Source organism: Geotrypetes seraphini, chromosome 6 (assembly GCF_902459505.1).
Source record: "Geotrypetes seraphini chromosome 6, aGeoSer1.1, whole genome shotgun sequence".
Classification (NCBI taxonomy): Eukaryota; Metazoa; Chordata; class Amphibia; order Gymnophiona; family Dermophiidae; genus Geotrypetes; species Geotrypetes seraphini.
This window is the reverse complement of record NC_047089.1, coordinates 49584776-49612688: the sequence shown is the minus strand read 5'-3', so window position 1 is coordinate 49612688 and position 27913 is coordinate 49584776. Positions and strand designations below refer to the sequence as shown.

Below are 27913 nucleotides of genomic sequence, written 5' to 3'. Positions count from 1 at the left end.
CCTTGGTTTGTGAGCATAATTTGTTCCAGCAGCACGCTTGTAATCCAAAGCACTCGTATATCAAAGCAAATTTCCCCATAGGAAATAATGGAAACTCAGACTGATTCGTTCCACAACCCAAAAACTTTAATACAAAATACTTTACGTACTTGTATTGCAAGACCGCTAATTTAGAACAGTCACTATATACTCTTGCAGTGTCAGAGAGAGAAGAACCATCGGCTTAGTTGTGATGATGTGACACGTGTTTACTATATGTACTTGTATATTAAGACTTTGCTCGTTTAGAATAGTCGCTACACTCTTGCAGTGTCAGAGAGAGAAGAGCCATTGGCTCAGTTGTGATGATGTGACACGTGTATACTATATGTACTTGTATAGCAAGACTTTGCTCGTTTAGAATAGTTGCTACACTCTTGCAGTGTCAGAGAGAGAAGAACCATCGGCTCAGTTGTGATGTGTGTATACTGTAGGTACTTGTATTGCAAGAGATTGCTTGTATATCAAGTTCAAATTGAACCAAATGTTTTGCTTGTCTTGCAAAACACTTGTAAACCAAGTTACTTGCAATCCAAGGTTTTACTGTATATAGTTTCTTCCACAGTTGGAAGGTTTTCTGTATTGTTGAAATTTCTGAAAATGTTTCTCTGTTACAGTCTTACTTAAGAGCAAATATTTTTTCCTAGCGTTGTGAGGGGCCACCATGAACTTGACTGAGATTTGTGATAATGCGAAAAAAGGGCGAGAATATGCTCTTCTTGGGAACTATGACTCATCTATGGTTTATTATCAGGGTGTAATCCAACAGATTCAAAGGCACAGCCAGACAGTCCGAGATCTTGTTGTAAGGAGCAAATGGCAACAGGTATGATAACATAATATGTAGCTGGAGATTTTAGAGCTTTCCTCTTCGTTAATTAAGGCCCTATTTTATCAAGCTGTGTTAGGGGGTTTTTCCACCGGTGATTAAAAAAAAAAAAACCAACCCTAATGCAGCTTGATAAAAGGCGGTCTAAGGGCTCCTTTTATCAAGCCGCGCTAGCGGGGTTAACGCGTGCGACTTTTCATCGCGCGTTAACTCCTGCGCTGGCCAAAAACTACCGCCTGCTCAAGAGGAGGCGGTAGTGGCTAGCGCTCGCTATTACGCGTGTTAAACCGCTAGCGCGGCTTGATAAAAGGAGCCCTAAATGTATAATTTTGTATAAATCTATTTAGTTGTTTGTCCGTAATTTATTGTAATTTCAGATGTAAAAAACTAAAGTGTTTGACATCAACTGCACTTATTAGGAACATTAAGTTATTTTTTGAGTAGGGCTCTTTTATATTCTAATGAAATATATTGTTCTTTAATTAGCATTCCCTTCACTGTTTAATGAATTACATTCTCACAATTTATGGGCTCCTTTTACGAAGCCGCGTTAGCGGTTTAACGCGTGTAATAGTGAGCGCTAATTTGCCGGCCGCGCTAGCCGCTACCACCTCCTCTTGAGCAGGTGGTAGTTGAAAAGGATTCAGGTCCCAATTCCTGCCCCATACTTTCTCTGTCTCTGTCATTTGCAAGTCAGGTACCTGGGGACACATCTTAAAGACCAGAAACCATCTTTCAAATATGTCCGTCTTTTATTATGAGTTTCACATATTTATACGAATCAGGTTTGCCAGCATGTGATGGCATGTGACGTAAGGTCACATGAAACTTTAAACACATCAGCATTTTTCCTATCTAGAGATTGAAGTCCAAAAGGTAAGAAAAAGCCTTGACCAGCAGAGCTTCTTAACTAAAGCTGTCTGTAAATACGGCTTAACAAAACAATTGAATTCACTTCACTACAACTCTGTTTAAACATTCATGTCAAAGAAAGAAAGACAAACATAGATGTCCTTATACCATCTTCAAAGAAGGGAAAGATAAACAGGGCCTACCTTTGCATCTTTAAACAACATATGCCTAAGGACACTTACTAAAGTTCTGATACGTGTCCCTTCAAATCCCCTCTTACGCCATGTAAATGACGTCACAAATACACAGCATGAGCTGGAAGGGAGTGATACTCTAGGTATGTCTCTCAAGGAGGGGTCTTTTTAGGAGCTGTAGTACGAATAACACAGTACATGAGCAGTCAAGACAAGAGTGCAAATAATAAGAGATTATGCATTCAACTAAAGTGCTGATCCCAAAAATTAGATAAATCAGAGTTACATTTGAACTCAGCAAAGAGGTCTGCTAATTTCTGAATGTCCATAGGAGGACCTATATTGTCAGAAAGAAAAGTACAACAGCATAAAATACTGAGGAGAATTTAACAGAATTCTCAGCTAAAATCATATCTAGGGCCATATGATTTTGAGAACCATCTGAGAAGTGGAGCCTAATTGATCAGTAATACCTTGCAAGGCGTTCCTAGAATAGTTCACAAAGCGTTGCTGATTATAATAATTTTAACTAATCCGATCAACATTCTTATTAATAGTAATAAAGGGAATAAGGAACTCAAACCCAGCCTTAACCTGAGCTCGGGCCTTAAATTCATCTGGGACCCCACTTGGGACCCCTATAGCATCTATGTATACATGTGATCAGATTTATATCAAGACAAATAAAAGGAAAAACCATGTGAATAGGAAGGATGCCTTTCAGAAAGAATATGCAGAAGCATGGTAACCTTAACTAAAGTGCACTGGCCTATCCACTGGCTGGGTAGCTTAACAGGGAGCCAAAAGTCTCCATAAAGCCAGTAAATATCAAATCTGATGCAGCAACAATGGGGCATACCTATGAGCCAAGACAGAACAATAACCTGGGGGTAAATTACCTACAAAACTACCCTGTGTCAGATTAGAAACATGACATGTGTAATTGCCCTTATAGATGGTAACGGCAATATCAAGCTTTTGTTGTCCTGGCAACAAAGGGTATTTAGAACACTACAGTGCACAAAGGGGATAAGTAAAATTAGAGGAGATATTGGTAAATAACCCAGAAAAGCATGGTTGGATACCAGGAGGGAGGTCCAGAGGTACGGTTCCTAGATGGGGTCTAGCTTGAGCACATATGTAACAATTACTCTTATTATGTTGATCAGCAGTGAATTTCATCCATTCTAACCAAAGGTTAGGTTCTGAAAACCCTACCTCAACAGCCACAGTATCTTCAAAAGTGGGATTGGCAATAGCCATCATGTCAGTAAGTTTATTGAATGTAGGGGCCAGTGGGTTAGTATTTTTTTGGGGCCCCCACAAAATGGCGGGAGAGGATGAGTGGAGGTAGATAGATCCCGTAAGAAAACTGATGATAGCTAGACCCACCCTTAAACCACATGTCCATAATGTACATACCTTCATCAGTAGGTCTAGGGTTGTCAATAGTAAGAGAAAGCTTAATAATTTGTGCAGGAACACTTTTCCTATAACAGTGTCCAACCTTATGAAGGGTCATACAAGTAAGCAGTGATTTACCATTTTGGTCCACTGTTTTTCAGGGTATTTTCTAGTTTATAAGCCCAGTCAGTATTAATATTCCACCCTACCACTCCCCAGAATGCACACTTATCCCCCCAACGTAAGTTAGTAACATATATATATATGTCCTTAGTTTTAGGAATCTCTGAGGACCAATGGCACAGCCTTGGGATATCAATTGATGAACAGTCCACAATGTCACAATACTCAAAGGAGAAGGTGGCAACTTGCACACTGCTGGAATTATACCAAAGGGTAGCATACTATCGGTCTTTTCTGGATTCCAATTGAAGGACAGCCTTTGCGAGGGAGTAGTCCAGCTTGACGTCGTTCGCAAAGAGGTGTCGGGGGTGCTGTTTACAGCAGGAGTGTCATTTACAGATGGGTATGGGCAGAAAGTGTCGTGGACCCAGAACACATCATCCCTGTAGACCCAGTGAAAAGGATTCATACAGGGAGAAAAACTAGCAGCAGCAGTGCCAGTAAGAGAATGATAAAGTTGGTAGAATGCTGCAATGAGATCATTATGTTGTTCCACTGGAGGAGGTGAAATCTGCGCAGGGAAGACTTGCTTCTGGGGTTTTAGGTTAACCCTCTTCAAGCGACTTGCGTGGATCCAAACAGGAAACTCCTCAGTGAGTGCAGCGGGCCTGGTCACAGCGATCACAGTAGTGGGAAGGCCAAAGGGGAAATCCGTCTGCTTCCGATCCTTGGAAAGCTGCTGGATAATCACCAGGCTGGAAAAAATGGGTAGGAATCTGTGGAGAGAAAGGAGAAGTGCAAGACACGTTTCTTTGAACAAGCCCTAATATTTCAATTAGCTTTTGGACGTATTCCTCCTGTATCAAGGGAAAATCTACCCATGGGGCGGGGAAAGGTCATCTCGTGAGAATCTCAAAGGGAGAGCAGCCAGATGTCTGTGCATACAGAAAGAGATACTTGAAAAGAAATGCTTGAAAAGCATTCCAAATATCATTCAGCAGCTGTACTCCAATGTGATCCAAATAAGAGATAGAAAACAAGAGAAACCATGTTGCCTGTACTGAATGTGGCAACATGTAACAATACCAATTCATTCACTTAGCATAGCCATGGCAAAAGAGCGACAATACTCACTTACTTAAGGTTCTTAATTGAACAATCCAAAAGGATATGTTTTTATCGTGCTGCATATAACTATTATGCACTTCAGAGAGACCATACTGATGTACTGAATGTATTCAGAAATGTATATTGAATGGATCATATGTAGGGAACACCACGAAATAAACGCTGCATAAAATAAAGCTTTTTCTTATAACCCCTAACTAAACTATATTCAGAATATAAAAGCTATAAGTAAAAGAACATTGCGCAGTTAGGCTAGTAAGAAGTGGAAAAAGAGCTCTAGAAATGGCCAATATTATGTATCCTGGGGTACCCACTAAACTAAAACAAGTAGACATGACACAGACAAAACATAAAGTTTTTAAGCGTGGAGCTATTACTCCATCTGTCAAGTGTGCAGGGCTGAATTTAACTGCAAATAAACACATTGATATAAAAAAAACCAAAACAACAAATAATGTATATCATAACCATCTCATATTTGGAAAAAGGCATAAAGCTAATGTCTCTTTGGAGCGTCTCTATCTCTGCAGTGATAAAGAGGACCCGTGGAAAACATTAGAAATATCTGTGCCAAAATGGATCTGGGATGGCTATGTATAAATCCGGAAAAAACATTTTAAATTAGCAACATCCTAATTTCAGCTAAAACAATAGAAAGGAATTGTATTTTCCAATTTATTTTCAATTCACAACCGTGCCAGCTGTAATTATTGAGCTATATATCTCTGTATCAAGGAGCAAAAGGTCAAGAATGAAAATATCACTAGCAAGAAGTTAAAATGTCGAGCGAGCACTACGATAACCAATACCATGATATTGAGCAATGAATAAGGGAGAGCTAGCAGCTGGTATCCAGGGTTTCCCCTCTTTGCACCAAAGTCCGTCCAAAAGGGCGGCTTTGGGCACCTGCCAAACGCCAGGCATCAAATTCAGAGGGAGCTGTGAAAAAAGAGAGGAAGAGAATCCTGTTCACCCGTAAAACCCAAAAACCCATTTAAAAGAAGGGCTTGAACATCGTGAAGAGTATGAAGGGTAATGGGGTGACCTAGGATCAGAAAAGTAACCATCTCTACCACCATAGCACAAGCAGCCAGGGCTTTCTTGAACAGGAGTGACTATAAAAAAAGGCAACAGAGCGTAATTTACCGCCATGTTCTCCCTTCATGGTGTTACAATAGTCCCAAACAAAGAGATAAAACATGTGGGCATAAGCAGGAAAACCCAAACTTGAGCTAGAAACCAAAGCACATCTTAAATGTCCAACATTTCATAAGTCCATCTGATAAGAGCAGTCATTTCAGAAACCAGGGTCTGTCTCAAAATCTGGTCATAGAAGGAACAAGCAGAGATCCATTGGCGGCAGTGACCAATCATAGCAAGAAAAGTAAGCATGTCTTTCTTGGTAGCTGGGCGGGGCCGACCCAAAATAGCAGCAATGCAGAAAGTGCAGATTTTCCTTTGACCATGAGACAGGACAAAACCCAGGTATTTCACTTCAGATGTACACCAGTGCAGTTTATTTCATGACACCTTGTGACCACACACAGACAACCATTATAAAAGGTACAAACTATCAATCGGATAGGTCTCCTGAATTATGGAACACAAAAAGTTGTACAAAATAAGAATAGGACCATGAGGGGCAGTGCATGACTTGTAGAATAGCCCGAAGGACATTCCACACTAGGTATACTGTTGCTTAAAGGTGAAGGCAACCTCACCAAAGGGACTAAAAATAAAGCATTCTTTAGGACAATGATAGAAAAAAATCATTGGCTGCCGATGGAATGGTGGAAGAAACATAAGTGCAATGAGAATTACCAAAACATTAACAGCCCTAAATCTAGGACGAAACAGGGAATGCCATCAGCTTTGGCAACAAGAGCGATGGGCGTATTATAAAAAGAGATGGTGGTTTTGATAATGCCGGAGAAAAGTCAAGAGACAAGCAGTGGAATCTCACCTTACTGCTTTATAAAACCAAGAATGAGTAACTTCAAAGAAGCACTATAGGGGGTCAGTGGAAGCCCAAACAGAGAAGTCTGGGGAAGGGACAAAAACATTCATGCACAGACCCTGATAATGAAAGCAAAGAACAGATTAGCTTTGCTCTGCACAAGAAAGAAAACCTTTAAAACGGAATTTTTTCTTTTTCTTGTTTCTTTTTTTTTTTTTTTTATATGATCCAGCACAGAACACAAAGAAAGCAGCCGGTAGAAGAAACGCACAAAATTAGGCAGGATCAAAAGGAAGACAAGAAATAATGCTTGTGTACAAACTACAAGGGAAAGATCTTAGACTGATTCAAACAGCGCTTTCAATTCATTCCACATAACAGCATGTCCTACCTCAGTATTAAACATTGGTGACACAGAAAGATGGGAGCAAAAGGAAAAAATGTCATACACACACACATCCGTACAAGTCTCATTTGTCTAGGAGTAAGTGCCTTTATGACTCATTACAAAAGCCAATATAACAATGCAAAAATATTCGCTTATCTTACCTTATAAGCGAGGTACAGTAATAAGAGACAATAAAATCTTATACTCTATAAAAGTTTTTTTAACCTTACAAATGACAGAGTGGGCAGGGGGGTTCTATAAATAATTTCATTCTTTCCGAAAGAATGGCAGCTGCTTATATATATGAGGGGCGCTTACCGAAAGTACCCCGAGATTTTTCCCAAAAAAACTCCATAATAGAACCCAAAGCTTGAACTTAAAATAAAGGGTTGGGTACAGGTCACCACTACCCAGTGAGTATTAAAGAACAGAAAAAATTCAGAAATACTCACAAAATACCGGTGATATCATCTGCCCATCGCGGACAAGCCCCCAACTGAAAAGGATTCAGGTCCCAATTCCTGCCCCATACTTTCTCTGTCTCTGTCATTTGCAAGTCAGGTACCTGGGGACACATCTTAAAGACCAGAAACCATCTTTCAAATATGTCCGTCTTTTATTATGAGTTTCACATATTTATACGAATCAGGTTTGCCAGCATGTGATGGCATGTGACGTAAGGTCACATGAAACTTTAAACACATCAGCATTTTTCCTATCTAGAGATTGAAGTCCAAAAGGTAAGAAAAAGCCTTGACCAGCAGAGCTTCTTAACTAAAGCTGTCTGTAAATACGGCTTAACAAAACAATTGAATTCACTTCACTACAACTCTGTTTAAACATTCATGTCAAAGAAAGAAAGACAAACATAGATGTCCTTATACCATCTTCAAAGAAGGGAAAGATAAACAGGGCCTACCTTTGCATCTTTAAACAACATATGCCTAAGGACACTTACTAAAGTTCTGATACGTGTCCCTTCAGTAGTTTTTCGGCTAGCGCGGGGGTTAGCGCTTGATAAAAAGCCGCGTGCGATAAAGCCGCCAATGCGGCTTCGTAAAAGGAGCCCAATATGTTTTAGAATCAGTTTTTGGAATGGGCTGTGATTTAATGAGACATGGCTATACAGAAGATGAACGGTGTATTATATTGTCTCCAAGCTTGTCTCTACTTTTTCTTCCCCTAGAGTTAATATTGGCTATTTTAGGTTTGCACCTATATGAGAAACAGGTTAACTCCCACCTGTGTGTTGACAAACTTTTAACCTCTTCTTCACTGTCAAGGATGACCAGTGTAGTCAATAAAACCCTTCTGCAAAAATCCACAAAGCCTATAGTTTTGTTTCTTTACATGATTTTGACATAGTACATCTTTATCCAGTACTATCATAGATACGCATATATAGGTTGCCCTATTTTCTCCCTTAAATGCTGTGAAAATGTGGCGACTCTCATAAAGGTTGCCCCAGTCCTGTCTATCCAGCACTTTCCTTCCCCACCCGCTCATGGTGGTCCCTGTATATGCTCCTCCTCTTCCCCTTCCAGGGTGTAGCATCTCACTTTCTGTATATTTCACCTCTTCTGGTGTTCCAAAGGTGTTATGTGTTGGCATTGGACCTTCCTGTACAGACCAAATGCACCCGGGGAGCTTTTTCTAAAAAAATGCACTCTGTTTTAGAAGAACTCCCATAATGTATTTCTTGCCAGAGAGAGGCAGGATGCTGCAGCGCATAAACACAGGTGTGTACAAGAAGGCCCTGTGCCATCATATATAAAATAACACTTTATTTTTGTTCAGCAAAATCTTCCAGTCCTATGCAGATAACAAAATAAGAAAAACTGGGCAAACACAGTGAGCTACAAAATCAAATCAGTATAACAAAACATATCAACCAGTCATCATTACTTCCCTTTGGAACACCAAATGATGCGAGATATATGGAAAGGTAGATGCTGGACCTCTGGAGGGAGATGGAGGGGAAGGTTGATGCTGGACATGGCATGGATAGGTAGGGGAAGGGAAATTCTAGACATGTGGACAGATTTGTGTTTAAGTCACCTCTTGACGTTTTAAATTGATCATAAATTTTACAACTCATATGTGAGTATGGCATATTCCAACAGTCTCTACAGAGTACAAAAAAAACTGTATTAGGATGAGCTTTTCCTGAACCTGGGGCAGATATTGCCCTTCCTCCCTAAATTAACTTAGTGCTTTTTCCTACAGAAACTTCAGTTCTAGTGCTCACAGTGTTCCCTTTTTCTCTCCCCTCCCCAGCCACATCTTAACCAATAGCACCCTATCTCTTTCTCCCATGCCCTTTGTCCTGCAGCATTCTCTTATAATCCCTCCCCTAACTCAGCATCTGTGCCCCTCTGTCCCAGCTGCAGTCTCTTCTTTCTCCTCCTCCCACTCGGCGGTTCTCTCTCATCTCCAGCACCTTCTCCTTTGGCTGTTCTAATACCTCAAGACCAATGGGAGAGTATGGTGCAGTGGTTAAAGCTATAGCCTCAGCACCCTGAGGTTGTGGGTTCAAACCCATGCTGTTCCTTGTGACTCTGGGCAAATCACATAAACCCCCATTGCCCCAGGTACATTAGATAGATTGTGAGCCCCCAGGACAGACAGAAAAATGCTTGAGTACCTGAATAAATTCTTGTAAACCGTTCTGAGCTCCCTGGGGAGAATGGTATACAAAACTGAATTTTTAAAAAAATTGTTAGATTGCAGCAAAGTCAAGCCAAGAAATTAATCCCATAGCCTGGGAGCCAGTGTTTGCTTACAGGTCCTGTGTGACTCTGCTTCCTCTCTTCTCAAAGACTTCATTTCTGAGGAAATCTGTACAAGGATAGGAATAATACAGGGCCAATATATATATGCTGCTTCATAGGGTTCTGCGTTCAGTTTCTTGGCATTTCAGCACTTCTGCTGTTACCTATGTCGTAGGTGTGACTCCCACAGAAGATGCCTCATTCCCCCCCTTCTGTTTCTGGTACTGAACAAAACACCGTAGTAAAACAAATTGTGAGACTATAGCTTTGATATGTGTATGAATACTTTATTAAACTGTGTTACAAAGCGAAGCAACATGGAGGAGCAGTCTTGTGATTAGAGAAGCAGGTTGCAAACTAAGGAAGCCAAACCTCTAATATTTTCAGACTGATCCTGTTTATTAAAACAAGCAACAGAATTTGTGTTGTAGAATAATTTTATTGTTTGGAAATAAGAGAAACTCAACCTTATTTAATTTGATCGTGAGGATGTCACTCCTGATTTGTTTGTGTTGAAGATCAGACAGGAACTACTAGATGAATATGATCAAGTCAAGAGTATCGTAAATACTTTGGAGAGTTTTAAGATAGACAAACCAGTGGACTTCCCACTATCTTACCAAGATGAACCATTTAGGGATCCTGCTGTTTGGCCACCACCTGTTCCCGCTGAGCACAGGTATGTTGTCGCAAGCTGTTTTTAAAAGCTTTTAAAATAGTAATGTCTTTTTTTTTTTTTTTTTTCAGCCCCCCAAAATCAGAAAGAACGCTAGAAAATATTTCTTCACAAAAAATGAGGCCCGATGCATGGAATAAACTCCCAGTAGAGGTGGTGGAGACAAAGGGCTCCTTTTACTAAGCTGCGATAGCAGTTTTAGCGCACGCTAAATTGCCTCGCGCGCTAGACGCTAACGCCAGCATTGAGCTGGCATTAGTTCTAGCCACATAGCGCGGGTTTAGCGCGAAACGAAAATTTTGCGCACGCTAAAAACGCTATTGTAGCTTAGTAAAAGGAGCTCAAAAATAATAACTAAACACACTTCTTGTCTTTAAAAATGCTGTTAAGCATTTGGCAATGATTATTCTTTTCAGAGATTACTCATATTTATTGAAATTGAGTGATCTTGCAGTGTGACTCCCAAGATTGTAGGACTAGGGGACATTCAGATTCAATTTAGATTGAATTTAGTTTTAGAGTTATTTTAAATTGAGGTGGACAGCAGGATAACGAGCTGCACAGCACACTCTTCTTCCTTTTCCCTATAGATTTTTTTTTTTGTTTTATAAGTCTGAAGAGGATCTTTGAAACGGTGCTTGGCAATTCTCATGCATGCCCAGGAAAGCTATTCCAGACTTTTCCAGAATTCTCTGAATAATTAATGCCATTATCCATTCAAGCACATTTTACAAAGAAGCAGCTTTGTTGTACTAATCTCTTTTCTATCTCTAACCATAAATGGTTATTCACCCACCTGGTTATGTAAGTTTTATTATTCTCTTTAAGGTCACTGCCCCAAACAGATTTATTCCTGCACTGACTGAAGTAAATCTAGGTGGCCTCCTTTGCAGCTTATTATTTCCTTTAGGAAAAAAAATATAGAAACAGTGAAGATGACAGCACATCCAATGTGTCCATCCATGATCTCTTCCTCTCCCTAAGAGATCCCACATGCCTATCCCATGCTTTCATAAATTCAAATATAGTCTTTGTCTCCACCACCTCCACCGGGAAGTTGTTCCATGCATCCACTACCATTTAGTAAGAAATATTTCCTTAGATTGCTGTTGAGTTGATCTCCCTTCAAATACATCTTATTCCCGAGCTTCCTTTCAGTTGCAAAAGACCTGCCTCCTGTACATTTACACTGTGGAGATATTAAATGCCTCAATCATATCTCTTCTCTTGTTTTTCTTCGAAAATACACACATTGAGGTCTATGAGTCTGTCTCTATATGTTGTATGATGAAGATCCCTGACCATTTAAGTAGCTGCCTCTGGACCTACTCCATCCTGGTTATATGTTTTTGAAGGTGCGGTCTCCAGAATTGCACACAGTATTCAAATTGGGGCCTCACCAGAGACATATAGAGTGATTATCACTTCCTTTTTCCTGCTGACCATTCCTCTTCCTATTCACCCAAGTATCCTTCTGGCTTTGACCGTTGTCCTTTCTATCTTTTGGCCATCTTAAGATCATCAGAATCAATCACTCTTCTTACGAGCACAGAAATGCTTCTCTTCCTAAATGGTACTGCTCCCTCAGGTTTTTGTAGCCAAAGTGGGAAACTGGGAGAAGGCCCCTGCTGCCCGTTTATTTGTTTGGAGAATAATATGATGAACCTCAAAATGTTTACAAAGTTGCTTATGTTGGAAGTATTTTAATTGAAAGACATGTGAGTTCAGTTTGTAAATTTAGATTCTTGTATGTGTTAGGCCACCTGCTCAGATAAGACGACCCAATCGTGAAGTAAAGCCTTTAAGGAAAGAATCACCAGCGTTGCAACCCCGTGGACCAGTGGGCAGAGCACACCTCATAGCAAAAAATGAGAAGTTTACAAGTAATAAAGAGAAAGCAAGAGGAAAAGATGACAAGGCAAGCATGGCAATTTTTTAACAGAAGTCTTTTTTTTTTTTTTTTTTAATGTTTATGGGCATTACATTTCGAGCTGTAAGAAAGCTGGGCCTGATTTATGAAAGATTTCCTCCTATTGGCACAGGGGAAGGAAAATATTTGATAAAAACAGGCCTGTAACCTTTCAGCGTTTTTAGTACTTCAAGAATTCAAGTAATTTATCTCTTGTTGTGCTTGGAATTTTAATATTTTCTGTCCTGAAAGGAGTGGTGTATATATTTCTGTTAAACAATGCATAGGATTATCTTCTAGAAACAACTGAATTGTTATTAAATAGTATTTCACTATCTTGATACAAATGGAGGAAAAGTCAACCAAATAAGAAACATCAGTCCATTGGTCAATCATGCCATTTATTTATCTCTTGCCTTTCAATAATATATGCACAAATCATAGCTATGGTGTAAAAATCACATAGTTATATCAAATTTTAATCCAATAATAAATAACATATGTATATTTTATTTATTGGCATTCAAAGCATAATCATAAGCATCCACTTGCTACAGAAAAATTGAGAATTATGTGGGAAAGTAAATAAAATTGGGGAAATAATATCAGTTATATAATACAGTTACATATTATCTCATTAAACCAGAACATAGGAGGGGCAGAGAAAAAAGAAGAGTGGAGATTATTTATAATAGATCTAACAATAGAGGAAAAGGCATTAATGAAACATGCTCCTTTATTTTAAATTCTCACTTATCAACCATTAGGTGAAGTGCACTGTTCGGAGAACTTTTTCATATCCCAAAAGTAGCGTTCAGGAACTAATAATATACGAGTATATATAACTTTTAAAAAATGTACAAAACATTTGTACAAGATTTTGAAGATGGAATGTAGACCCTAGGGACAAAGTCTCTCAATGCATTAAAAGAAATCCTGAGGTGTCACGAGCTACATCAGGAGATGTCCATATCCTTTGACTCAGAAAAGAAAGAGACACTTTCTTGAAGTATAATCTCATTTGCATTTTCAAGACTTGCTCAGATAGAAAGCTGACTCATTCTTGTATCTCTTTCACAGAACTTTCCAAGATAGCTGAAACATCCAAGGGTTGCTGACTGGTAACTTCCTTTTGTTCATTTTTCAATGGTAAAAAAATATTAAAGGGAAACAATGAAGCTTCTGACATCCCTAAAATATCCATCATATATCTTTTCCAAAACCTTTTAGGAAAGTAAGAGCTCTCAGTATTAAATGTCTTATGTAGTTTTCCCTCTGTTCCACTTTTTTATAAATAATAATTTTATTGTTAATCAATATATTCACAATTGTTTGAGTCTCAGCTATTTTCTTTTCTGAATCTTTAAGCTCGTCCTTAAACTCTTGAGCAAGACTTTCCTGCTGAACTGAGCCAAAGAAGAAACATCTATAGAACACTTTACAATTGTAGATTCCTTCTAGACCAAATGTTGCCAAGTATTCAACAAAATTTCAGTTCTTGGCAAAGATGTCACAGTACCTGTAACAACTGAAGTTCCAGAAACCTCTTCCACAAAAGCCACACTTTGATTCATTGTCAAGGGGCCTCCTCTTCATATCCAGAGACTGCTGAGATCCCATTACTGTTGCTTCCATTTCCACCTTTGGACTTTCTAAGGCAGCTTGTATAGCACTGCTCATAAAATGGGAAAAAGGGGGGGGGAGCCCCTCCCATTCAACCCTGACTATGCACCTCTAATACCACTCTACCCAAAATACCATTCTAAACAAGAAAATATCATACTCCAGTTCCCCCTGTGTCTACCCTCCCTTCTTGCCCTTCTATCACTAGCCCACACCCATCTTGGGCATCTAAATCCAAGACTTTCTTTAAACCCTGTTCAAGTTCAGACAGGATATTTCTCCAATGTTCCTTCTAAGGACTGTGTTAATGTGAGCAAAAATTGTTCTCCATGAACAAAGGACTGAGTTGACATGAGTGAAATATTTCCATTACGTTACCCTGTGAATGCTTCTTACAGATACTTACACAGACACATGCACATATACATAAACACTCGCAGGGAGGTTGGAAATGAGCCATACTCCATATGCTTTCCTTACTTGTTTGCCTGTACTTTATAGCTACTTTGAATGTTACTCAGGTACTGGATGTTTAGCACAGCTTAAAGGAAACCCTGCTCACTCTGTACTGAGTACTACTCTTAAAAAATGGTGGGGGAGGGGATGGAAGCAGTAGGGTCACTTATGAATATAGCAGGGAAGAACCCCTTCACTGTCTACCAGCTGCCTACCCTAGTACCTCTGTTTCTGATGGTATTATACACACTGTATATGCTCCAGGGAATATGTACCAAAGAAAAAAAATGAATGGAAAAATAATACCAGTCAGCAACTTGTGGATGTTTCATCTACCTTGGAAAGTGAAGAATGGCTTAGTAGTGGTAGATCTGCTGCCTCGGCACCCTGAGGTTGTGGGATCAAATCCCAGCACTGTTCTTGTGACCCTGGCCAAGTCACTTAATTCTTCATTGCCCTGGGTACAAAATAAGTACCTGTATATATATAAACTGCTTTCCTTTCCTTTTTTACAACATATTGAACAGAATAGTATTTACAGCATTCCGGGATGGGGTGGGGGGGGGGGGGCACCAAGAGTACTGCTCTATGCCTAAAAGCTCCAATGTTGTTTAGGTGAGTGGAGATCCACCTCCTGGCTCTCTCGGTGACGCAATATAGCAGGAATGGACAATGTGTAAGCAGAATTGCTCAGCTGGAAGACTCTAGATCCCAGAAAATGGGTGCTTTCTCAAGAAGCCTTCAACAGCATTGTGAGTCGTTGGGGGCACCCGAAGTTCATTTTGATGGAGTCGGCGACAAACAAGAAGATGGGGCTCAGTTCTTCAGTCAAAGATACAAACCAGGAAGTGACTGCTTGGATTCCCTGGTGCAACTGGGGCCAAAGGCCAAAGGCAGAGCTTTTATATATCTTCCTTCCATGGCCCATGATAGGCAGAGTCCTGCAAAAAAATAATGTTGCACCCAGAGCTGGTAGGATTGCCACCTCCGATCCAAGAAGCAGTCCACATTAGCTGCCTAAGTAAAAGACTGGATGTGTATCTAGGTGGTGCTTACACAAGAGTGAGGACCCAGGAATGGCTCCGATTTCTTTGATCCTGGCATTTCTGCTGGAGGGACTGGAAATGGGCCTGGCTGTTGACTTCCCAAAAGTTCAATTACTGGGTCTTTGCATGCTTCAGACCTCAGATTAATAAGAGGACCTTGGCCTCACACCTAGATGTGGACAGGTTTCTGAGGGAGGCTTTATACCTACATCCTCCAGTACTTCAATCCTTTTCAATGTGGAATCTTAATCTTGTCTGCAAGCGCTTACTAGAGCCCTGTATGAGCCTCTGGAGCAGACATCCATGTCAGACCTCATGGTTTAAATGGCGTTTGTAGTGGCAATCACTTCAGCTCGACAGGTGTCGAAACTGCAAGTGTTTTCATGCAGAGAACCCTTTCTCAGAATTTTGGAGTCAGGAATAATACTACATACTGTAGCTTCTTGCTGAAGGTAGTATCCAATTTTCAAGTCAACCGGAAAGTTCAGTTGCCTGCATTTACATCCTCGAGGTCCAAGAAGAATGACGAAGGCCTGAGATAGCGGGACGCTCTCAGGATATTACTTTGCTCTTTGGAAGTGATGAATGAGTTCCTGACAGTTGGATCGTCTCTTTGTGCTGGCCGGGGCAGCTCACAGGGGTCAACCAGCTTAAAAAATGACCATTTCAGGATGGATTCGTATGGCCATTTCTTCAACAGAAAGCATTTTCCTATATCCTTAAAGTCACATTCTGTTATAATCATGGCTTCCCCATCAGTAGAGTCTGAATCAGTTTTCACTGAGGAAATATGTAGAGTGGCGGCCACACAGCCAAATTGGATACCGAGTTTGGATCTTCAGTACTTGCAGTAGGCTCATCTGTCCCGCCCTAGGTTCCAGGGACTGCTTTGTTACATCCAAAGTGTTCAATAATGGTGTGCCTATTGCATTAGAAGGGAAGATTAGGTGCTTACCTTGATAATCTTCTTTCTAGTAAATAGGGTAATCATTCTTGAAGCCCGCCCTGTCAGATGTTCATTAGCCTGCTTGTGGTCTCACACATGTCCGTATTACCGGATTCCTTGTCTCTCTCTCCTGTCCGGTACAGTCAGGGATAGGGGGAGCAGCTGCTGCTGCTAAGAGACCATGGAATATTTTTTTTCAGAACTCTAAGGCTTTTAGTGTAGCCTGCACTCAGGTAGTTGGCTTGTTTGTTCCACCTCGTTATATAGTTAAATGTGTAAATGTTCATGTTTATTTCGTGCTATGTGTTATGATATGAGCAGAACAGACTTGTTTGTTAGAGAGAGTCCCCATACCCCTTCCTTTTTATATTTCTTTTCTAGGGCTGATCGTCTGCATTGATAAACTGAGGAATTACAGGACAGCCCAGAGTGATGGGATGCGGAGTGAAAAATGCTAATGAGGCTGTCTACACAGAATCTTTCAGGAAGGGATTGAATACCTGAGGGTTCAAGAATGATGTGCCTATTTACTAGAAAGAAGATTATCGAGGTAAGTACCTAATCTGTGCATCAAGGTAAGTACTTAATCTGTGATTATCAAGGTAAGTACATGTGTTTCATTGACTATAACAAGGTTTTTAATTGTGTCAGTCATGAAAAACTCTAGGCCACATTAAGAACACCTGATAGTTCTCATATACATTCTTTACATTGATCAAGAAACATCAGCTTGAATTGAACAAGGAGAAACAGAATGGTTCAACATTGACAAAGGTATATGACAAGACTGCATACTTTCGCCATACTTTTTCAATATATATGCAGAATAAATAAGAAGCCAGACTGTATGAAGAAACCCGAGGTGTGAAAATTGCTGGAAGACTCATCAGTAGCCTTTGATATTCTGAAGACAGTTATTTATTTCATTTCTTATATACTACCTGAAAGCTGTCAAAGCAGTATACAGGTTTACATTCGGATACAGTGGGTAGTTTTCTGTATTTAGAGGACTCTTCTGAATTTTTACCTCTAGCTCTAGTTAACAGTGACTTGCCGAAGAAAACAAAGAGTTGCAGTGGGCTATTATGTTACTGGCTGAGTGTGACCATGATCTGAAACTTCTGATTGTCAAGATCAAGGAACATAGTCTCAATGTGAAGAAAACAGATCCTGACAACTGATACAATCAATAATTTCATTCTTGATGGAGAAGTAATAGAAATAGACAACTTCAAAGTGCTTGGGTCATTAGGGGGGGCGTGGCTTAACGCGAGCACGGATGGAAGTGTGATCGTGAAGCTCCTCACCATACAGGCAATGAAATATAAAAAAAATTTTTTTCCTTCAGAATAACTTCATAGAAAATATATAATAAAGAAGCTGAACAAAAGATAAAAGATAAAATCCTAATTTGCTGCAGTTGAAGTGAGGTATGTGGTGACAGGAATCGGAAAGGCAGAGAGCCGTTTGTATTTCTCGGCGGTTTCATGAAACTTGAATTGCAGCGCTGAGACTGTGAAGAGAGTGTATGAGTGACTAACGAGGTTGGTGAAGGAAATTTGTGTTCCTGACATGATATAACTGAACCCAAAAAGAAAAGAAAATATAGAATTGAAAATTATCCTCCTTTTGACGTTGCTGGAAGGGAGATTGAGTAACTGAGGAAGAAGAATACCGGCATTTTCTCTCAGTAATTAAGTGCCGAAGTGATATAAACAAATAAATAAATAAACAAATAAATATCAGCTTACTAAAATAAAGAAATACTGAATTGAATATTACTTTCCTCTGACAAAGCTGCGATTGGGCTTATGAGAGAAGAGACAGAGGAAAGGATTAACGGAACTTTTTAAAACTGAAGCAGCAAGACATCGAGGCAGTTGAGAGACGCTGTGAATAAATAGAAGACAGTTGCTTCAAGATTACCAAAATAAGAAAACAATTGGAAGAGGTGTTGCTCTCCTCAGTCGGGGCTGCGATTGGGCTTGTGAGAGGAGAGCTAGAAGAAAGGACTACCAAAAATATTTTATTTGATCAGCGCTGAAGCGGTGTGTCATCAAGGGAGAGTGACTTCCGGATATAATGAATTAAATCTATGAAAGACCTGACTAGTCTGAGAGAGATCTAAGAAAAGGAAAGATTGTTAGACTGAGTGTTCCCCTCCTTCATTGAGACAGTGAAGGGGCTTAAGGGAGAAGAACCATAGAAAAGGATTACCGGTTTTTTTTCAAAGCAATAGAACTGGAAACAAATAACTGACAGTTACTCAAAAGAATATTGTAATAGAAGATTTGAATCTGTTCAAAGATTGAGATGGTTTAACATTGATTTACACGACCAAAGTGAGAAAAGTAAAAGAGTTTCAAACTGATATAAGTAAAAAGTTGAAAAATATCAATCTTTGAAATATGATAGCTATAAAATAACCTTCTTGTCAATATTAAAGTGATAAAGTCCCTAAAAGAGAAATATTCAAGATTGGGACAGATAACTGAGAAAAGGAAAAGGAAGAAAAAAGAAGGAAAAGACAAAAAAAAAAAAAAATTCTACTTCAAAAGATAGAACCAAATCCTGGAAGAAAAGGAATTAAAAACTTAAGAACACCAAACCTAAACCTAAGAGATTAAATTTAAGAAAGAAGAATAATAAAGAAAAAGAAAACAACAACATGGCAAGCACCAGACAAAACAAAAATGAGGCTGGTACATCTGCAAAAAGACAGAAACAAGATCAAATAACACCTAGCAAGATACCACTTCCTATTGAAGAGCCAGACATATTGAGTAAAGCAGAAGTTATGGAAGAACTAAGACAAATCAAACAAATGCTTAAGGAAACTATAACTAATATGTCTGAAATGAAAGAAGAAATTTTAAACATTCATAGACAAATGGAAGTTAATAATAAAAGAACAACTGAATTAGAATCAAAAATGGAAATTATAGAAAGTGAATCAAAAAGATGTAAAAATGACAGCCTGGAATTAAATAAATTGAAAGATCAACTGGAGGACTATGAGAATAGAGGAAGAAGGAAAAACATTAAACTTTTTGGAATACAGGAAAATTTAGAAGGAAAAAATACTATACTTTTCCTTGAAAATTTAATTCCAAAAATATTACAACTAGACTTGAAACAACCACTTGAAATAGAAAGAGCACATAGAATCCCAACCAAAAATTTAGAAAACAAAGGAAAGCCAAGACCGATAATTTTCAAAATGCTTAGATACCAACAAGCATTAGAAATATTAAATGCTGCAAAAAAAGATAAAAACCTAAATTATAAAGGATCTAGAATATGGTTTTTACCAGACTTCGCCAAAAATACAGCAAATAAAAGAAAGAGACTATTAGATATGAGACCTCAACTAAAAGAAAAAGGATTGAAATATGGTCTATATTATCCGGCGAAAATGAGAGTATCATCGGGAGACAAATCCTTATATTTTGAGGATCCAGAAAAACTAAAAGATTTTCTTTCTAAACCAGAACCTATGATATTTTAACATAGAACATTAAGATGGTTTTGATGACTCTATGAAGAATTATAAAAATATGAAATTGATACATTAATGAAATGTTATGGAAAAATGATTAAAGATATTAAAGATTAATATAGATAGATAGAAGGGAAATTTGTTTGAATATTTAATAATGTTTGCCTGAGGGGGGGAGAATGTTCGGATTACAGTTCCAATGTGTATCCTTAAGCAGCCAATGTATTGGGTGGGAAAGGGAGGGAAAAAGAGAGTATTTACTAGAATAATTAAAGAAAAAATAAATAAGGGATTAGATACTTTAGGGGTAAATATGTGTGTCATGAAAGAAATTTTTTGGATTTTAAATATGAAAGAAGAGGGGAAGAAAAATATAATGAAAAGTATTAAAATGTATAATGTCTTTTAAAATATATTCTATTAATGTCAATGACCTGAACCATGTAATTAAAAGAAAAAAAGTATTAACATTTTTAAAAAAGCAAAATGCGGATATTTACTGTCTGCAAGAGACCCATCTTAATATGAAGGAATCACAGAAACTATCAGGTGGATGGATAAAGGAATGTTTTTATGCTCCAGCAGTGGATAAAAAAGCAGGGGTTGCAATTCTTATAAATAAAAAATGTATGGCCAAGACTAAGGTAAAAAGTTCAGATCCACATGGAAGATGGATACATATTGATATAGGTATGGGAAATGATACCCTGACGTTGTTCAATATATATGCCCCTAATTCGAATCAATCAGAATTTTTTAAAAAGATACAAAATATGTTATTACCACTGGCTGCCTCTAATTTAGTGGTGGCTGGAGATTTTAATGCTGTAATGGATCCATTATTGGATAAAAAACCAGGTAAAAGTATTAAATCTTTAGGTCTAGATAATTTGGTTCAATCATGTGACTTGAAAGATATATGGCGTATTCTTCATTTTAATGATCAGGAATATTCATTTTGTTCACAGGTTCATAAATCATTTTCAAGAATAGATTATATTTTTGTTTCAACAAATAAAGTGCAACAGGTGATTAAAGCCTCCATAGATCCTATTATTATTTCGGATCATGCGGGAGTATGGATAGAATTACAATTAGATCAAATAGAAAATGATAGACCTCTTTGGAGATTCGATAATGCATTGCTTGTGGATGATAAATTTTTGAAAAATTTTAAAACACAAATTAATGAATTCTTTCAAATAAATTTAGTGGAAGATACATCTATAGAAAATGTATGGGATGCATTTAAAGCAACTATGAGGGGAAATATTATATCATATTCAGCTTTTATTAAGAAACAGATTAAAAAACAATATATAGAATTAGAAAAAGAAATAAAAATATTAGAAGCTAAATTGGTAAATAAATGGGAAAATGAAGTTTTGCAAGTTCTTTTGAAAACAAAAGGTAAATATAATGAATTAACTTCAAAAATGATAAGAAAAGATCTGTTTTCCAAGCAAGCAGTGTATTATGGAAATTCTAATAAGGCGGGGAGATTATTGGCAAATTATCTTAAAGCAAAAAAAAGGAGAACTAATATTAATGGAATAAAAGATGATAATGGTATAATAACAAATCAAACAAATACAATATTAAAACAATTTTTAAAATTTTATAAGAACCTGTATTCTTCTGAGCCTTATTTGGAGAAACAAAAAGATGGAAAAAATTTTTTAGATTTAATTAATGGACCTAAAGTTCCTGATCATATAAAACGAAGTTTAGAAGAACCTATATCATTAAAAGAATTAGAAACAGCATTGAAGTCTCTTAGAGTTGGATCCGCTCCAGGTGGTGATGGTTACACAGTAGAATTTTATAAAACATTTCAAAATATCCTTTCCCCACATTTACTAAATTTATATCAGACACAACTTATAAAAGGTAATATTAAAGGTACTATGGCTGAATCAATAATAATTGTTTTGCCCAAGCCAAATAAAGATCCTACTTTGGTTTCAAACTACAGGCCTATATCTTTGATAAATGTTGATAATAAACTTTTGGCGAAAATTATGGCTTTGAGATTAGCCAAAGCTCTCCCACATATTATAGATATGCATCAAACGGGTTTCGTTGCTAAAAGACATTCCTCCAATAACTCTAGACTATTATTTCACATGCTAAACTTATCAAAAAAAATGGATGAACCGGCTTTTACAGTTTCATTAGATGCTGAAAAAGCATTTGATAGAGTAGAATGGAATTTTATGTATCAGGCTTTAGAATGGTTTGGTATAGGTTCTGGATTTATACAAATGGTAAAAACTTTGTATAGCTTCCCAATTGCAAGATTAAATATTAATAATAAGATATCTGATGGTTTTCAATTGCAGAGGGGAGTTAGACAAGGCTGTCCGTTATCTCCTTTGTTATTTGATGTTGTATTAGAACCCTTATTGTTAGCAATACAGCAAACGAGAGAGATACAAGGTATTCCATATTCAGATATGGAATATAAAATTTCGGCTTATGCTGATGATATTTTGCTTTATTTGAGAAATCCAGAGTCAACCTTATCTTCTTTATTGGAATTAATTGATAAGTTTGGTAAATTTTCAGGTTATAAAATTAATTGGAATAAATCAGAAATTATACCCTTGAATGTTCATTGTGTAAAAGGATTATTTGATAATTTTCCATTCATATGGAAAGAAGAAGGATTTAAATATCTTGGCATTCAAGTTAAAAATACAATTGAAGATACTGTAATAGAGAATGAAAAATATGTATTAAAAAAAATTACGGAGTTATGTGAACAATGGAACCCATTACATATTTCTTGGTGGGGAAGAGTTCAAACTATTAAAATGATGATATTGCCTGTGGTTTGTTACCAAATGAGTATGATACCTATTTATTTTCAGGGGTCCTTTTATAAAAAACTTAATAGAATTTTAACAAAATTTCTTTGGCTTGGTAAAATACCTAGAATAGCTTTAGTAACTTTACAAAAATCAATTAAAGAGGGAGGGGTAAATTTTCCAAATTTCTATAGGTACCATCAAGCCTATATTCTACGTCAGGGTATGTATTGGATCCTCCCAGAACTTATAGATAATGCACCAGATTGGTTATATTTGGAATGGCGCCTTATGTTTCCCCTAAATTTAGTTCATCTGCCAAGTACTAATATACCCAGAAGATACAGAGAAAATAAAATAATAATGGATACTTGGAAAACGTTAAGATTTATAGATAAATTAACACCTATCCCAATATACAAATCAACTAATCAATCTATATGGATAAACTCCAAGATCAAAATAGGCGGAACTCAAATCCTTTGGAAGAACTGGATTATTGCAGGCATTAGATCTCTAGACGATGTTATTTCAGAAGGTAAACTGCTGGATTTTTCACAATTGCAACATAGATTTGGTCTTAATAAAACACAAAGTTTTAAATGGTTGCAATTGAAGCAGGCCATTCAGGTTGGGTTCCCTGAATGGAAAACATTGAACAATCAATATAGTTTAAAGTTCTTATGCTTTAAAGCAGACTTCCTAGGACATCAAGCCGCATTGTGGTATAAATTAATATCTGGATATTTGAATAAAAAACCAAAAAATGGACTAAGAGACATTTGGAGCATTGAGATTGGACATCAGATTAATGCATCTCAATGGCCACTAATTTGGTCTTGGAGAATGGGATGTACAGTGTCAGCATCTATGAGACAAACTTGGTTTTTTTTATTGCATAGAGCATTTTGGACCCCTACACGTTTGCAAAAATTAGACAGTTCTAAATCCAATAAATGCTGGCACTGTAATCTAAAACCAGGGACATTAGATCATTTATTATATCATTGTCCCTATATAAAAATTTTTTGGAATTCAATTTGGCCACAAATTAATAAATTGATGGAAAATTGTATTGCAATATCATATGATACAATTTTATTTGGAACAATGATGAGAAAAAAAAGTCAAATTTCACCAGAAAATAACAAGCTTTTATTAATTATGACAGGGGTTGCCATTCAACATATAACTAACAACTGGAAGAATTACAAAAACCTAAATTATACATTTTGGTGGAATACAACATGTCACATATTTAAAATGGAAAGAACAATAGCAATACAAAGGGGGACATATACTAAATTTACAAAAATATGGGGGCCATTGACAAAATACTGTAATGAATAAAAAAATAGAATATTTCTTCTTCTTTTCTTCTTTTAAAGATTTTTTATTTTTTTTTTATGACACACATAAAGGGGGGGTAAGGAAAATAATTTATACATAATATATTATAATATATTATATAAAATGTAATATATGAATGAAAACTAATAAAAGGGTGGGGGGAGGGAAAAGAGATAAAATTGATGTAGAACATATTATATTAGATATTTAAAATGTTATTGAATATTCATCAATTGTATTCTAATATGTTGTATAATTTTGATAAAATTCTGAAATATTATATTTAAGTAATAAAAGGGTGGGGGGAGGGTGAGGGGAAAAATCAAATTTAGATATATAATGTACTAGATATAAAAGTGATACTATGCAATTATCAATTGTATTTTAAATATTATGTACACTTTATGTAAAATTTGAAAATAAAAAATAATGGAAAAAAAAACAAAGTGCTTGGGTCAATAATGAAATAATAAATAGTCTAGCAATGTATTGCTCTTGATAGAATAGCTGTGAAGGACTTAGACATATATGCCATATATGTAAAATCGCTGTAAATGTAACAACGCTGTAATATGTAACTTCGCTGTAAATGTACAGTCTCTTCTATTGTTAACCGCATTGAACTTCCATGGTATTGCGGTATACAAGAATAAAGTTATTATTATTATCTTCACATGCAGAACTGATTCTTTGTATACAAAGATCCAACTTATCCAAAGTCTGGTATTTTCAGTAATGTCATATGGATACTAAAGTTGCACAATGAAGAAGCAAGACAGAAAGAAAGTCAATACCTTTGAATTATGGTGCTGGAGAAGAATGTTGCATGTACTATGGTCTATCCACATAATAATTCAATCAGTATTGGAAGAGATCAAACCTAACCTTTGGAAGCTCAAATGACAAGATTTCAACTTTAATGGTTTGGACACATCATGAAAAGGGAAAGATCTTTAGAAAAAGATATTGTGCTTGGCATTGTTGAGTTTCAGCCCAAATGAGGAAAACTAGCAATGGCAGTGGATTGGATACAACTCTTATCAGTGATTAGCTTCCTGACTAAGACCCAACACAGTTAAAGGCAACTATCCACAAGATTGCCATGAGTCCACACTAACTTGATGGAACTTAAAAAACAACATGGAAAGGTCATCTCTATCCAGCTGTATTTTTTTAGTGAGATATTAGATAAAATATTTTACAGGCTTTAGTACAATTATATCTGTAAAATAATCACATTTACAAGTATTTTTTTAAGCGATTGCAACAGTATATGTAACAACTAGTCTTTAAGCCCGTTACATTAACGGGTGCTAGAATAGATGTGTCTGTCTGTCTGTGTTTCTTTATCTCTCTCTCCTTGGCCGCTGTCTGTATCCTTCTGTCTTCCCCTCCCCCCCCCCCGAGCAAAGCTGTCTGCCCCCAGCACCCACCTCCCCCCCAAATGTCTCTCCATGGCCCTCTTCTGTCTTCCTCCCCAGAGCAAAGCTGTCTGTCCCCAGCACACCTCCCCCCAAAGCAGCCCCCTTTCCCTATCTCTCCATGGCCCCTTCTGTCTCCCCAGCACACCCCTCCCCCCAAAGCAGCCCCCTTTCCCTCTCCCTGTCTCTCCATGGCCCCTTCTATCTTCCCCCCAGAGCAAAGCTGTTTGCCCCAAGCACACCCCTCCCCCCAAAGCAGCCCCCTTTCCCTCTCCCGCTGACTCTCTCTCTGGCCCCCTTTCTCTGTCTGTCTTTCTGTCCCTCTCCCTGCCCCTGTGCCTTTCTTTCTTTCTGTCTCCCTCCCTCCGCTGTCTCTGTCTGTCATTTTTCCCCATTTCCCTGTGCAGCAGCATTTCCATCCCACTTCCCTATGCAGCAGCAACAGCATTTCCCTCCTAGCCCCCCCTTTCCTCTGCAGAAGCAGTAGCAGCATTTTCCCCCACCCCCTTTTCCCTTCTCTTATCTTCTCTTCCCTGCTCCGTTCGGCCCCTCCCCCTTCTTTTACTGCCATTGTCCTGCTCGATCTGGCCTTCTCCTAACCTTCTCACTGCCGACAAACCTCGGGGCTTCAGCGGCGTAGGCAGCACTTTAAACAAGCTGCTATGTGTCCTTCTACTGCCGATTTCCTCTGCTGCATCTGTCTCCGATGATGTCATCAGAGATGCGGCAGAGGAAATCGGCAGAGAAGGGCGCGAAGCAGCGTGTTTATAGTGCTGCCTACGCCGCTGGAGCCCCGAGGTCTGTGGAGGGTCAACGGCCGGAGCGGGGCTGCTGTCCACCATTGCTGCCACTGGTGCTGCCTAGTCCGTTGGAGCCGGGAGGTATATAGAGAGCACAGTCGTGGCATGCGCCTCCAGCCCCTGCAAGCGCCGTGAGGTGTCAATTACAATGTTGCTACCTCACGGCGTAGTGGCGAGTGAGGGCGGGTGGTGACGCGCCGAGGACAGGGAGAGAGAACAGTCGCGCGCCTTCAGCCCCTGCATGCGCCGTGAGGTTAGAATGTTGCCACAGAAGCACACCTCAGGGCGCCAGGACTCACGAATTTTCGAGAGCGCATGTGCGCTCTAGCGTTTTATTATTATTGATGTGTAAAGTTTTTTCTTTTAAAATTGCATAATTTTATGTTAAGTACCTTTTAGGGAGTAATTATGTTCAGATATTATCCCTATTGTGTGTGTGTTAATGAAGAAAACATATTTCAGTGTTTACTTTTTTTTGCTTTGTTATATGTGTGTAGGGTAGGAAGAATGCACAGGATGGTGCTGGTGATGGAGAGATAAAGAAGTTTGATGGAGTGGGATATGACAAAGATCTGGTTGAAGCGCTGGAGAGGGACATAGTATCCAGGAATCCCAGTGTTCACTGGTATGAAGACTTCTCTTCACTGCAATCTTTACCCTAAAGCAGGGATTCTCAACCCAATCTTTGGGACACATCTACTCAGGGAAGTTTTCAGGATACTCGCAATAAATATGCATGAGATAGATTTGCTTACAATTCATTCACTGGATTTTCTGAAAACCTGACTGGCTCCGTGTGTCCTGAGAACTCCTATCCTAAAGCAAAGAGGAAAAAAAAGGAAATTGAAAATCTTTTAGATTTTAACCATGCACAAAAACCTAGTGATATGTTTTGGTACAAACTTCTTTTTCAAATTCTTTAAGACATAGGCCCTCTTTTACAAAGGTGCGCTAAGCGTTTTAGCACATCAACGCATGCGCTAACATGTCCATATTATAACATGCATGCGTTAGCGTTTAGCGTGTGATTAGCGTGCGCTAATATTTATCGCGCGCTAAAAAGCATAGCGCACTTTGTAAAAGAGGGGGTTAGTATCTCCTTTTGAACTACTGTATATTTGCCTGTTAACTGAAAATGAATACACACTTTTCTAGATTTAATCTTTTTTTTTTAAATTATTTTTATTGAATGATTTTATTTTCAATTAATTCTTCTCTGGGAGAAACCACTTTAAAAAGCTGTTTTATTATATGTCTTCAACAGGAGGAGATTATTGTGGTAGTAATTGCATAGAAAAGACAACCTGCATTTAGCTTTATAAAATTTTGTTTTTGTACAGGGTGGACATAGCAGACTTGGAGGAAGCAAAGAGGTTGCTAAGAGAAGCTGTTGTTCTTCCAATGTGGATGCCTGATTTCTTCAAAGGGATCCGGAGACCATGGAAGGTAAGAATTCAAAACTGCATGCTGTGTGATATTGAGACTCAAACATTTTCAAAACTCTATAAGAATGTAGATATTTATATGTTTATACAGAACTACAAAACATACAGAAAAGAAATAAAGACTCTACTTTTCAAGAAATTCCTGCAAACGACTTAATACCGCTAGCTCCTTCCCACTTCCCAATACCTTCCCAATTCCCCAAAGCAACCTCATCCACTTTTTATCTCCTCTAGAAATTACCAGATA

General features: G+C 38.0%; 1 protein-coding gene across 4 annotated transcripts in view; it reads left to right on the top strand.

Annotated features, from left to right (window-relative positions):
- KATNAL1 (katanin catalytic subunit A1 like 1) overlaps positions 1 to 27913 on the top strand; it is a 96571-nt gene that overhangs the window by 25322 nt on the left and 43336 nt on the right. For 3 of the 4 annotated variants that reach the window (XM_033948213.1, XM_033948214.1, XM_033948215.1), the window contains 5 exons: positions 688 to 865; positions 10204 to 10364; positions 12120 to 12279; positions 26719 to 26846; positions 27562 to 27667. In XM_033948213.1, the coding sequence (XP_033804104.1) occupies positions 704 to 865; positions 10204 to 10364; positions 12120 to 12279; positions 26719 to 26846; positions 27562 to 27667 (717 nt within the window). In that variant the 5' untranslated portion in view covers positions 688 to 703. Of the gene's footprint in view, positions 1 to 686; positions 866 to 10203; positions 10365 to 12119; positions 12280 to 26718; positions 26847 to 27561; positions 27668 to 27913 lie in introns of all 4 variants that reach the window. The other variant, XM_033948216.1, reaches the window with a different exon arrangement.